Source organism: Chionomys nivalis, chromosome 5 (assembly GCF_950005125.1).
Source record: "Chionomys nivalis chromosome 5, mChiNiv1.1, whole genome shotgun sequence".
NCBI lineage: Eukaryota > Metazoa > Chordata > Mammalia > Rodentia > Cricetidae > Chionomys > Chionomys nivalis.
The window spans coordinates 15,296,907-15,311,485 of record NC_080090.1 but is presented as its reverse complement, the minus strand read 5'-3'; the positions used below and the strand labels follow the sequence as shown (position 1 = coordinate 15,311,485).

Sequence of the window (14,579 nt, the reverse complement as noted above, 5' to 3'; positions counted from 1 at the left end):
TATATTATTTTTTTCATCTTTTTGAGACAAGGTCTCACTACATAGCCCTGATTGTCATCCTAGAACTTGCCTTGCTTAAAAGACGGAATATTAATTCTTAATCAAAAGAGAAACTTTTATTTAATAAGCAAGATTCGTTTTTTAACAACCCCCCCCTCTTTTTTCTGAGACAGGGGATCTCTATGCAGCTCTGGCTGCCTGGAACTCACTATGTAGATAAGACTGGCCTCAAGGTCACAGAGATCTGACTGTCTCTGCCCGGTGCTGGAATTAAAGGCTTAGAATTTTCTTTTTTGTTTTATTGTTTTAAATTTTTCAAGACAGTTTCTCTGTATCTTTGGAGACTGTCATCCTGGAACTAGTTCTTATAGATCAGGCTGGCCTCAAATTCACAGAGATCCACCTGCTAGGATTAAAGGAATGCGCCACCACCCAGCTAGAATTCCTTCTTAATGACAGATTCTTTAGATCTAACAAAAGGCTGAGATGTTTCCCAGGAAAATTCATAGTTACTAGAGTTCATGGATGCCTTAAAACCCATTCAGATACCTAAACACTAACTTCTGAAAGCCTTTTAAAGAGTTGAGAAAATGTAGCTATTGGTAACATTCCTCTTTTTTAATTTTATAAATTTGGTTAGAAAATTTAAAAGTCACCTGAGCATTCTGATTCCTATACCCAAAGTTTACACCATGGCATATATTGCTTGACCTGCTAGGAAAAAATCTGCTGGGTATTACAGTTAGGTCACAAACATCAATCTAGTCCAATATCTCTATTCTGGGGGGAAAATACCCAGAAAAATTTAGAGAACTGCAATGGCAAACTAGGTAAAAAATATTAGAAAGCTCATGCTCACTAACCTAGTATTTCTTCCACTATAGGATAAATACAACTTTCATTTGAGTAAGAAACTTCAGTACAACAAAGCAAAGAGCAGAAAACAGAAAACAAAACTAAACCCCTAAAATGGTAATATTCTAATTAACCACTTACCTCGTATAAGATTTGCCCTGACGCCAAGCATTTTCTGTCACCAAAGGCCAGCTGAAGCAGATGCAAACTCAAAACATCCCCTTCACTGAAAGAAAAGAGAAATTACCTGCAACACTGAAACATGGAGCTTACATAACACATTGAATGCATGTGACAAAGTCTACTGAATATTCCTCCTTCAGTAGGTATATTTTAAATATACGGCTGCCTAAAACTATCAACTGCATTTCCTACCTTCCTTTGCACCACACTAAGTCCTGGCCTCTAAGAGTATGAACAGAACCATCCCATGGCAACTACAGAGAGCATCCCTTCAGAGACATGTTCTTTTTCCTCCACACTCTTACCTATGAAGATCAAGCTCTACACAAAAGAGTACAAGAACATGAAACAACACCAAATGAATCAGGTACAATGTGTACAGAGCACAAAGTGTGGTACCATCACATCTGGCAGTGGTAATGTATTCAAATGTCACAAACTGTTCCAGTTTGACTCCTCTCCTGCTATACCCTCAGTCTTCATGACATGTATTTTTAAAAACCACAGGCATACTAACCTATCTTGTGTGGACTGAACAGCCCATAAGTAACAGCAATTACGAGGATCATTCTCAGGTTCTTGAAAAACAACTGCATAGACAGGAATCCTTCCACCTTCTAGCTGTGTATAATACCTAAAACAAACAGAATAATTCATTGCTTATTTTTAAGTTAAAATTTTATCTTTGGGGGAAAAAAGTGCCTCGTATAAAAATCTGAGTTAAGAAGGCGCTGTTTCTATGTTCCTAAATTCAGTGATTTGGGGGACTCAAGTCATCTTACCTTCAAGAACACAAGGTAGGGTAAAATCATGCCAAGTTATCTATCACTCCCAGGTAGAACAGGGATGACAACTGCTAAATCACAAGTGTATACTTATGTGATAACTAGCTTAAGAGTCACATGAATACACACTATACTTTATCATTCCTCAAAGAGTAGAAGAGATAGAACTGCCACAATATTCCAACTTAACCATTGGGAATTTTATCATCGCTGCTGTTTGTTCATCTGCTTCTTTAAGACAGTCTCATGTCACCCAAGCTGCTCTCAGATTAGTTAAGTAGCTGAAGCTAGCCTGAAACTCCTTGTCCTTCTGCCACTATTTCCTCAGCGCTAGAGACATGACATTTATCCAAGACTAGCTGCCCTTTGGGTTTAAGTCAATTTTCTATTATAAAAACAGTAGATGCGGCCTTATGAGATGGCTCAGTCTATAGACAATATATTATGAAGTCTGATGGCCTGAATTTAATCCCTGGGATCTACATGGTATAAGGAGAGAAGAGAACAGTCATATGCACATTGTGACATATGTATGCACACACACCAACCCAAACTCACAGGTTAACTAATTTTCTTATCAAACCATGACTTAATTCAATAAAACTATCCTGTCATTTTTCTCATAGTAATTTTCAAATAACACATTATATTTTTAAAAAAGCAATCAACTAAGAGAAAGAATTATACTTACTCTCTTTTCATGCTTTTCATATTCCAAAGTGCTAAGTAGCCATCAGAAAAGCCTACAGCAAGCTGATTTGTCCTGTTGATGTAACTCAGAGTAGAAATGGATATTCCTGATGGGCTTACTAACTGAAAACACAGGTGGCGCCCTTCTCTCATTACGCTCTCTCTGATGTGTGGTACTTCAGCTGGGATACCAGTTATAACTTCAAGGTCTAAAATAAAAAAAAAAAAAAATAAGATTAAGAAACAAGTAAGAGCCAGCAGAGTTCAATTCCTAGACTCCATGTAAAGGTGTATATGGGGCTTGTCAAGATAGCTCACCTGATAAAAAACACCTGCCACTAAGAATGACCTGAGTTCAATTCCTGGGATACACATGGTAGAAGGAGAGAACCAACTCCTGCAAGTTGTCCTCTGACCTTCACATGTATGCCATGGTACACATGTCCTCTTATACATACACACATACATGTATACAAAATAAAAGATTTTAAAATAAAGACAAGAGGACTGAATCCACAAAGATGTTCCTGAGCCCTCTTTACATGCATACAACTCCAGTTCCCAGAATGCCTAATGTCATCATAGGTATATGCAGGAAAAAACACTTATAAAAATTTTAAAAATATATCTTATAAGTACATATATGGAAATAAATAATTAGCCTTTTACTATTTCCTTCCATTTTTCTTGAGAAAGTCTCATTAAATAGGCTTGGAAGGCAGAGGCAGGCAGATCTCTGTAAGTTCAAGGCCAGCCTGGTCTACAGAGCATGTCCCAGGACAGCTAGGGCTACACAGAGAAACCCTGTCTCAAAAAAAAAAAAAAGTACCTAAATTACCTGATGCCTCTACTTCATTCTGACTACAGGACAAGTCATCCAAACACAAGTCAATAAGAAGGATCTGTCCAACATCAGTTACCACAGCTGCCACTCCAAAAAGCCATCGAAGACTTGGATGTAAATGCTGGGTACTAGCGCTGGCTCCTCCATGATTGATTATAGGCTCAATAGCTGTTACCTAGGAACCAGAATATGCGATTAAAGTGAGGAAATAAAACCAACTGTATAACAAATAAGAACTGATATTAGTAACTTTAACAGACTTAAACATTATATAAAATCATAACTGCATGACATTTATAAATTCTAAACAGTTGAATTCTCAGTTATACTACATAATTATGCTATTATTTCAATATAATAAAAAACTGGCCAGGTGGTGGTGGCGCATGCCCTTAATCCCAGCACTTGGGAGGCAGAGACAGATGGATCTCTGTGAGTTTGAGGCCAGCCTGATCTACAGAGCAATTACCAGGACAGGCACCAAAGCTACAGAGAAACCCTGTCTCAAAAACAGAATAAACAAACAAATAAAAGAAAATTAACTGATGTTTATTGATATCTTAGTCTATGCATGTCATTTAATAAATGCTCATTTAATGTTTATATAATCTTTTTACTGAACTATATGCAATTATCTTTTTAAAGATGAAATTGAAGCTTAGAACACAAACCTAAAAATCATAAATTTGTTAACTATACAACATAAACCTATAATGTTTTATTTTATCACTCTTAAGCAGTCACTTTAGAATTATCCAATGTAAACTAATCATTCCAGAAAATTTTATTTAACCTTCTGTGGTGGTTTGAGTAAGAATGGCCCCCACAGCCTCATCTATTTGATTAGTCACCAGAGAGTAGACCTGTTTGAAAAGAATAAAAGGATTAGGAAGTGTTTCCTGTTGGAGTGGATTTGGCCTTGTAGGAAGAAGGGTGTTACAGGGGGGAGAGGGGGATGTTTCAAAAGCCCACAAAGGCTCAGATTGTCTTCCTCTCTGCTTATGGATCAGGTTGTACATAGCTCTCAAATACTTCTCCATGCCTACCTGCCTGCCACCATGCTCCCTCCACATTAAGCCTCTGAAACTGTAAGCAAGTCCCCAATTAAATGTGTTCTTTTCTAAGAGTTGCCTTGGTCATAGTGTCTCTTCAACAACAACTGAACAGTGACTAAGAAACCTTCCAAATAACATAATGGCAAAAGAGCCAATGTGCACACCACCCCAGACAAGATGTTTGTTGTATTTTCTACCAAAGGCAGTAGAACCAGGGCTGAAGAAATGGCTAACTAGGCTGCTCTTCCAGAGGTGCAGGGTTCAATCCCCAGTACCCAAATGATGGCTAATAGCCATCTTTAACTTCAGTTCCAGAAAATTCAATACCTTCTTCTAGCCTCTATGGTTACTGCATGCATACAGGATACAGACACACACGCATAAAAAACACTCATAACAAATTAAGTTTCAAAATCTTGGTTTTTTTGAGACAGGGTTTCTGTGTGTAGCTTTGGTGCCTGTCCTGGAACTAGCTCTTGTAGACCAGGCTGGCCACCAACTCACAAAGATCCCCCTGCTTCTGCCTCCTGAGAGCTGGGACTAAAGGCCTGCACCACCACACCACTCAGTATAAATTTCAAAATCTTTTAAAAGGGGGGTACAGACAATCTAAATGACTTATACTCATCTTTTTTATTGTTTTACTTTATTTTTTTAACACAAGGTCTCACTGTGTAGCCCTAACTTACCTGGAACTTACTATACACATAGATGAGGCTTGCCTTGAACTCAAAAGATACACCTGTCTCTGCTCCTGAGTGAGGATAAAATGTGTGTACCACCATGCCTGGTCATCTTAAATTAGAATTTCTGAAGGGCTGGTAAGATGGTGACAATGATACAAGTCTGACAACCTGAATCTGATGCCTAGGATCCACATAAAAGGAAAAGGAGAGGGTAGAGTCCCACAAGTTGTCCTCTGACCTCCACACGAGCATGTGATGCATGTGCGTGCATACACACACCACCTTTAACTAAAAATAAATTTTGAACTTTATACTGAAGGTGATAATTACATGAAAATATTAATTGTACAGGTACAGTTCAAATAGTCTTTACAGTAAACACATCTTGTAAGCTTTCAGTCTAGAGAGCAAAACTATCTTAACTAGTACATACCCTTCCAGGAAGAACAACAGCTTTGACCACTCTTGATATTCCAAGGTCATAAAGACACAGAACGCTCCCTTCTGCCTCTTCCAATCCTATTAACAATCCAGTTCTCTTATGCCAAGAGAATTCTTTCACTGCAAGGACTACAGGAGGCTGTTCATTTACTCCACTGAATCTATATGCAGATAACCGCTCTCCGGTTAGAGAGTTTACAACTTCAAGTTGTGGACCACAAGCTAAGTATGCTAGTCCATTTTTCCCTATGGAGAAAAAAAGAAGCAAAATCACTGTTTATTGCAATGCCACTGCAACATAACAAATCTAGTAGTTAGCTCTTTTAGATATGAATACTTAACTTTATTACACAAACAATTACAAATCCCTCCTGAATGGAAAGCAAAGCATTTACAGAGTACAGTGATTCTCAAATAAATAAAATAAAGATCAACTACAACATATAAAATCAAGCACTAGCCAGGTGGTGGTGGTACACGCCTTTAATACCAGCACTCGGGAGGCGGAGGCAGGTGGATTTCTGTGAGGTCAAGGCCAGCCTGGTCTACAACAGCTAGATCCAGGACAGACTCCAAAGCTACACAGAGAAACCCTGTCTCAAAAACCCAAAACAAACAAACAAACAAACAAACAAAATCAAGCACTAAAGAGAACATATGGTACCCAAATTCATCGTTTTATTTACTCCTTATCACAGCTCAGTAGAACATAAAATAACCTCAAGTTTAATGCATTTTAACTTATCTAAAGTCATATAGGTAAAAAATTAACCCAAGTCTACATAAGTAGCTCCTAAGACCAGGTATTGTGGCATGCCTTGGAAAACCCAACACTTCAGAGACATAAGAACTACAAAGCAGGAATTGTGGTAATCTTAGAGTTTATAAACTTAGAAGATAACAATAGAAAATATCAGAATCCCCTCTTTGTCTCCTAATCCTATCCAAATTGCATTCCTCTGTCTTTAAAGTCACTGGATAGCCCAAAGTAGGTAAATACCAATCTAATTTGTTGAATGTTACTCACCCACTAAGCAAAACTTAAAACAAAAAACAAACAAAAAGAATTAAAAATAAACCCTAAACTGGATATGGTGGGGCATGCTTGTAATGCCAGTATTTAGGAGACACAACAAGAAGGGAACTATGTAGTGAGATCTTGTGTCAAGGAAAAACAAAACCCAAACTAAACAGATCCTACATTTTCATGTGAGCAACTACTAGATGAATGACAGTAACTTTACTACTACCATGGAAATGTCCATTATTATCCTGTAACAATTTTCTTCTAATGGAAACCCTATCCCCAGGAAATTTAAAGAGTAAACAAACTTGTACCCAGTTGGGAAAGCTAAACTTGCAAGAGTTATGGGGCCCCTCCTGCTGGGGAGACTCTGACCAGAAGAATTGGTAGAACAAATTGTGACCTCCAGGGGCCCTGTATTGACACTGTACACATGCATATATGCAACCAAAACATAAAAAATAAATCTTTACTACTGTGTGTAATTAGACATCCCATAGCAAATAAGACTCAAAATTTTTTAAAATTATTTATTTATTATGTATACAATATTCTGTCTGTGTGTATGTCTGCAGGCCAGAAGAGGGCACCAGACCTCATTACAGATGGTTGTGAGCCACCATGTGGTTGCTGGGGATTGAACTCAGAACCTTTGGAAGAACAGGCAATGCTCTTAACCACTGAGCCATCTCTCCAGCCCCTCAAAATTGACAACACCATTGAAAATGGCTTTTGCTGGGCGGTGGTGGTACATCTTTAATCCCAGCACTCGGGAGGCGGAGACAGGCATCTTTATGAGTTAGAGGCCAGCCTGGTCTACAAGAGCTAGTTTCCAGGACAGGCTCCAAAGCTACAGAGAAACCCTGTCCTGGGGGTGGGGAAGGTGTGGAGAGAAAAGAAAATAGCTTTTTGTTTTGTTTTGAGACAAGGTTTCTCTATGTAGTCCCGGCTCTCCTGGAACTCACTATGTAGACCAGTCGAACTAAAGAGATCAGTCTGTCCCTGCCACCAGAGTGCTGGGATTAAAGCATACACCACCACTGCCCAGCAAAAAATGGCCTTTTAAAGAGAGAATTTTCAGGCTGGCAAAATGATTCAGTGTGTGAAGACCTGATGATTTGATGTCAATCCCTGAGACTCACATTTGGAATAACAGGACTACTCTGACAAGCTGTCCTCTGACCTCCATGTACATATATGTCATGGCACATGACACTCCTATTCTAAAAAAAACCCTAAAAAAATAAATCCATGTATATAGTTTCTCTATGGAAATTTTAGAGATTCATGATGAACGGCCATCTTCTAATCTGAATCTAGTATTACTTTGTACCATTTGAAATATATGCACATCTATTACATTTTGACATACAGACTCTTCAAGAAATAAACAGTACCACAATGTCAGGTGGCTGGTATATCCTTTCAGTTTTGGATGTTTAGTTGGTTTCGTTTCATTTGTCATTTCTTCTTCTATTGCTGAGAGAAGAAAATGTTAAAATGTACCTATGTTAAGAAGCCAACATGGCCTTGTTCCCTGGAAGGCCAGCTGCAGGTGAACTCCTGAGATTTAAGGCACCCTAACAATAATAAATTAAGAGTTTACTAAAAAAATTTATAATAAAAACTACAAAAACCCTAAAAGTTTATAATAAGCATTCTAATTTTTTGCAGGGAAATATTTTTTTTAGAACTATTTTCTTCCCAGATAAGAAAATGAGGTTATAGGCATCTGCACATATCAATGAGTGCATAAGCCAGAGGAAGGTATTGGGTGTCCTGTTTCATCCCTTGGGACAAGGTCTCTCACTGAATTTGGCACTAGGATGGCAGACAGCAAGCCCCAGTGATCTTTCTGCCCCCATCCACACAGTGCCAGGGTTATAGGTGTATAGCTAGGCATGTGTATATACATGTGTGTATGTGTAATTGCTCATAAGGAGACCAGGAGTTAACTTTGGGTATCTTTTATGGTTCTCCACCTTATTTTTGTGTGTTTCATTGAACCTGGAGCTCCCCATTTTGACTACAATGGCTGGGGAGGACCTGTCTCCTCACAGCAATGCTGGGATTAGGTATATACGACTATGCCCTACTTTTACATAGATGTTGCATATTTGGGAACTCAGGTCTTCATGCCTATAATAAATTTTCTCCCCATCCCACTGAGTTTTAAATAAGAAAAATAATTAGAATACACCGCCCCATAAATTTAATGATTATTCCAAAGAATATAGTTTTATATACGTAACTATAGGTATTATATAATATTCGAAGTTGGTTTTTAATATTTATTAGATGCTAATAAATACTTTTAAAAAACTTAACTGGTAAATTTCTTTAAAAAAAAAAAAAAGATTTATTTAGCCAGGCGGTGGTAGCGTATGCCTTTAATCCCAGCACTTGGGAGGCAGAGATAGGAGAATCTCTGTAAGTCTGAGGCCAGCCTAGTCTCCAAGAGCTAGTTCCAGGACAACCAGGGCAGTTGCACAGAGAAACCCTGTCTTGAAAAATAAAAACAAACAAATAAAAAGACTTATTTTATTGTACTTATGTGTGGATGTATTTGTCTCTGTGTGAGATTACCTGTGGAGGCCAAAACAATGTTAGATCTCTCGAAGCTGAAATTATTGGTTTATGAGTGGCCCAACATCCCACCTTCTGATCTCATGATTAGGTAGCAAGTGCTCTTAACTGTTGAGACCCTTCTGCATTCGTGCATGCGGTCATTTGTGCACATATGTGTGTTGTGTGTATATGTATGTGCATGTATGTATAGGTGTGCATGTCCATGTGAAGTGTAATGGAAACTAAATCTAGGACTGTGAGTAGGGCCAGGCAGCAAACGCTTTACCACTGAGCTGTAGTCCCAAAATAGTGAATCTTCATCAATGTTTTTACCTGCAGCAAACTTTCCACGAAGCACGGACTCTAATGTTATCTCATCCTCTCCGAGAGCTTCAATAGTCACTTCTGGGAAGTGCAGGAGGTCACTCGCCACATGAGCTGTTAAGTCTTGCATGCTTCCACTGTAAATATTTTTTTAAAAATAAAATTAGTATATTTGTTCTATTGAACAGTACACTTCATTATTTCTTGTCAGATGGATGTGAGGGAAAGTGAGCCACATACAACAGTAAACAAAGTAAGATAAGTGTGTACATATGGGTCTAACATAAGTCTCGCTACAAAAATCTACTTCCTAAAAAAATACTCCAGGTAAACAGGGGACTATCCCAACGGAGTTACCTCTTTTTCCACACTTCTTTCCTTTTCCTTTTAATATGCTGGGAATTGAACCCAATACCTCTGAACTAACGTTTTCAACCCTGAAAAAGTTAATTTTTCAGTTAAAAAAAAGGGGGGAGGGGAGAAACTCTGTAATGTTCAGAATCCCCAGCAAAACCTCAAAAATTGAATCTAATATCTTTTACTAGATAAAAGGAAAAAAAATCTAAATTATCTTTAATTTCTTTTACAAGACTAAAGTCCCTTTGTGACTTCTGTTGTAAATAACCAAAAAGTAGGGCTGTGATATACAGTTCAGTAGTTAAGAACACTTTTTGCTTTTGGGGGAAGACAGGTTTGGTTCTCAGTACCACCATGGTGGCTCACAACCACCAATACAACTCCAGTTCCAGGGGATCCAATGCATTCTTCTGACCTCCACAGGCACCAGGTTTGCAGCATGTGTGTGGTTCACATACACACACACCACACACAGGCAAAATACCCATACATACAAAATAAAACCAAAAATTCTGGTTAAATACAAAAGCATCTTTCTGAATGATTGAGATGAAAAGCAGAGGATGGAAGGGGGATAGACAATAGAATCCTGAGACAAGCTGGCTTTAGTCTTGAATATTACTACCTATCAAATCTAGTCCTGGTGTGCCTATCTTGTTTAATGCACTCTGAGTTCCAAAGAGGCAGACTCCTCAGGCTAAACATGGTGCCACCAACCTATAATCTTGATGTTTGGGAGGCACAACTTCCAGGCCAGTCTGGCCTAGATGGTAAGTTTTAGACCAGCTAAGGATGTACTGCAAGACCTTAGCTAAAAATAAAGTTCACAGCTATTAATGCAAGTCTATGCTATCAAAATTACTATACAAGCTTGCTGCTTCAGCAACAGCTTCAATGTCCAAAAGGTAAAGAAGCAGGTTAAAAAAAAAAATCACTTGAAAGAGACAGCAAGACTAAGTTTAATGTAGAGAGGGGAAAACTACACTAGATTTTCATTCATGAATTTCAAGACTCATAACAGGAAAAAGACAGGGCAGGGTGAATTAGAATCCAATCTGAAGCAGCCTACTATGTATAATCAGATAATAAAAAAAGGGGAGAAAGAACTTGCATTGTAAAACAAATTGGCCTCAAATTCTCAGATATCCTCCTCCTTCTGCCTCCTAAGCATTGAGATTAAAGGTATGTGTCAAAATAAATTATAAATGTAATTTTAAAAACCCTCAATATTTAGCTTCTTTTACTTTATTTATTTTTTTGGTTTTTTTCGAGACAGGGTTTCTCTGTAGCTTTGGAGCCTGCCCTGGAACTCATTCTGAAGACCAGGCTGAACTCAAGAGATCTGCTTGCTTCTGTCTCCCGAGTACTGGGATTAAAGGCGTGTGCCACCACTGCCCGGCTAGGGGCAGGATTTAAAACGTGAGAATTTAAAAAAGTTAAGCTGGCATGCCAAACTGAAGGTCAAACACCTTTTGAAGAATGTGAGCCTAGGACTGGTGCTGATTCTGTATGGCTGAAATAAAAAAATCCGTGAGATAAGGCTGGCCGGAATAGACACCCTACAGAGATGTTAACAGACAAACTACCCCTGAGAACACTTCATTCTTGGAGTCCTTTAATTTATGAAGTTAGGATCTAAAAGGGCAATGTTTTATTTAAATGGAAATATATGTATGCCCCAACTTTAAATGTTTACAAAAGAATTAGGCTGCCTTGCAAAATTGGTAACATTTGAATACTAAGTTACTATGTGCCCCACACCTGTAATCCCCACTATTTGCCAGGCTGAGGGAAGGGGCGTGCAGAAAGACTGCCTGGTCTACGTAGGATGACTGTCTCTAACAAGAGAAAGAAAAGTAAAAAGAGAGTAGCTCAATGGTGGTTCTGCATCTAGCAGTGTAGTATGAGGTCATAGATTCAATCCCCAGAGCCACCGACAGTACAAAATAAATCACAGAATAGTCTTCACATAGCGTTTGTCCAACACCACATGAAATAAGTAAACTCACTCCAGTCCGTCTTCCAAGAAGCTGACAGTTAAAGCTCAAAGACACTTCTTAAAGCCCGCGGATTCTTTAGGATATCAAGAGCCAAATTATGTTTCGTTCTAAAGAACCCACATTCTTTGAAATGTGTCTCCAACTGTCAAGTTTTTAAAAACAAAAACAAAAAGCCAGCGGCTTGAAGTAGAGATCGGTGGTGGAGCGCGTGCTTAACATGCGCGAGGTGGGAGCTTTTCGGTCACTGGCATCAAAAATAAACAAAAATAACAACGCTCATTTTCCTGTAACAACACACCTCTAGAATGAATGCCGTTCGTTTGGGGAACCAAAAATCAACCGATCTCATGCTGGGGACACAACTCAGTGGCAGAGCGCTTGCCTGGCATGTGAGGACCAGAATGCGATCCTCCACGGTATCAAAAAGAACCGTTCCACAAAGTCAACAAAAACCACCTGTCTCAAACAGATCGCGTCCACCTATCAATTCTAAAAGCAAATATAACCGACTCTCCGAAAAGTCAACCAAAGGCAAAAGTAATCGCCCCTAAAGCTCGCAGACGAGCTGCTGACACGGTCATCGTAAAGGAGCTGTACCATATCCATTCACTCCTGTGGCCCGCACGACCCGCCACCGAGAGTCAAACTTTGTTCCCCGCCCAGGACTCACCGGAGCCAAGCACAGGACCATGTGGAGCACACGCCAACGTGGGAGAGACTCAGAGCGCCCGCCGCTGTCCGCGGGGAACGCCCCACAAAGGTCTCCATCGACCCGCTCCACCAAGACGGGTCGGGGTCTTGAGTCAGGCCCGCCCCGGGCGGCCGAGATCCGGACCACGGGCGCGGGAGATAAGCGCGGAGCCGCGACTCTGCCGCCATGTGCCAGCGCTCGCCACCGAGGTTATGTAACTAACGCCCGAGCGCCGGAACGAGCCGCACCGGTCGCGGCTCGCGGACGCCGTTTTCCCCCGCGCGGCGGAGCGCCCGGCCTAGGCCCGGGCCTCACCGTCCCGCCCGCCCCGCCCCGCCCTCGGCGCGCGGGCCTCCCGCTCCCCGTCCTACCTGAGCCCGCGGGCCAGGCCGCCGAGAGCCACGGCGCCTGCTGCTTCCGTGCAGTCCGTCACAGCATCTCCCGGGAGACACGGCCCGGCGCGCGCCCCCGCCCGCGGAAGCCGCTTCACGCTCAGCCACTCTCCGACCCCCTCAGGCCCCGGGGAGCGCCTCGGCCCGGCCGGCCAATCCCGGCTTCGAACTCGGCCGCTGCCCGCGCCGCGTCCGCGCCGCTGGCGACTCTACTTACTGGGCTGGCACTGCGCGGGCCGCGCTCTGCGCACTAACCCGGGCGCACTGCCCGAACCCCACACACCGCCTCTCCGCCGAGAGAAGGATCGCGGCCAGGGCGGGGAGCCGAGCGCAGATCGCGCTGCGGGGCCCGGACTTCTCGCGAGGGTTCCGGCCTCGGGTGCCGACTCCGCGGGAATTTTCAAACTCTCCCTGCTAGGCCTTGCGGAAAGGGAGAAATGGCAGACTGCTTTGGGAAGAAAGGTTCATTTACGTAAAAGGCAGGGTCTCCCCGCCTCCTAGGAGTGGATGGGAGAAAGACTACAAGTCCCACGGTGCTTTGCGTGATGGGCGTGGCGTAGGGAGTGACAGGCTTTGCCAAGCTAGTGTCCCCGGGTATTCTGGCGGCGGTTCCTGCTGGCAGCCAAGCGATCATCTTTCCTCCTTGACTGCTACACTTGCCTCGTGTTTTCCATCCCGTGCTACGACTTTCCATGCAAAAAGCGTACCCCAGACCTGAGAAACGTTTACTCATTTTTTCAAAAAGTCTAATCTTTTGTCATCTATCAGATCCTGGGTGTATTCTGCTAGCGCACGTGCTTAGCATGCACGAAGCTCTGAGTCCCAAGACTGCCTGGCTTACATATAGCCTTTAAAAAAAAACTCTGAGCCGGGTGGGGTGGCGTACGCCTTTAATCCCAGCACTCGGGAGGCAGAGGCTGGCGGATCTCTGTGAGCTCGAGGCCAACCTGGTCTACAAGAGCTAGTTCCAGGACAGTCTCCAAAGCTACAGAGAAACCCGGTCTAGAAAAATCCAAAAAAACAAAACAAAAAACAAAAGCAAAAACAAAAAAAAAAACTTGGCCTCGAGAAGGGAGTGGATTTTTCAGCTTCACTATCCCTCCTTTGCTTTGCAGAGGGTCTTCTATGTGTGTCTGCTGCATGTGTGTCTTCTTGGGCCCCCAATAAACGTCCTTCTTAACTGCTAATTCTCCTACTTGTTGCGTTTTGCCTTTTAATTCTCTCTTTAGCCTTCCTTTTAATTTAATTAATTAATTTATTTATTTATTAATTTATTTATTTTGAGACAGGGTTTCCCTGTGTAACAGCACTGGCTGGCTGTCTTTGAACCTTCTTTGTAGACCTGGGTGGCCTCAAACTCACAGAGATCTGCCTGATTCTGCCTCCCCAGTTCTGGGATTAAAGGCCTGTGCCACATTTTAATTCTTTAACTGCAGTGAAAATGAACTCAATTAAGATCCCTAGACTGTATCATTTCTAGACTGTATCCTTTCTAGACTGTATCATTTTGGCAGTTCGCCTCAGGGATTTCTTCTGTAGATTATTAGTTTCTTTCCTTGAAAAGATACTTCTAGCACCAAATACTTTTCAAACAAATATTGAGTTGCAATAAAGAATTATAATGAGGCAGAAAACTCAGACAGAGTTGGGAGGATCTCTATGTGTTCAAGGCCAGCCTGCTCTG

General features: G+C 41.4%; 1 protein-coding gene across 1 annotated transcript in view; it reads right to left on the bottom strand.

Moving 5' to 3' along the window:
* Positions 1 to 13,223, bottom strand: part of Ahctf1 (AT-hook containing transcription factor 1) — a 59,318-nt gene extending 46,095 nt beyond the window's left edge. The window contains exons 1-7 of the mRNA XM_057769370.1: positions 12,875 to 13,223; positions 9,465 to 9,592; positions 5,532 to 5,785; positions 3,352 to 3,532; positions 2,515 to 2,722; positions 1,556 to 1,672; positions 997 to 1,081 (exon numbers count right to left, since the gene is read on the bottom strand). Of these exons, the coding sequence (XP_057625353.1) occupies positions 997 to 1,081; positions 1,556 to 1,672; positions 2,515 to 2,722; positions 3,352 to 3,532; positions 5,532 to 5,785; positions 9,465 to 9,585 (966 nt within the window). The 5' untranslated portion in view covers positions 9,586 to 9,592; positions 12,875 to 13,223. The remainder of the gene's footprint in view (positions 1 to 996; positions 1,082 to 1,555; positions 1,673 to 2,514; positions 2,723 to 3,351; positions 3,533 to 5,531; positions 5,786 to 9,464; positions 9,593 to 12,874) is intronic.
* Positions 13,224 to 14,579: the final 1,356 nt, after the last annotated feature.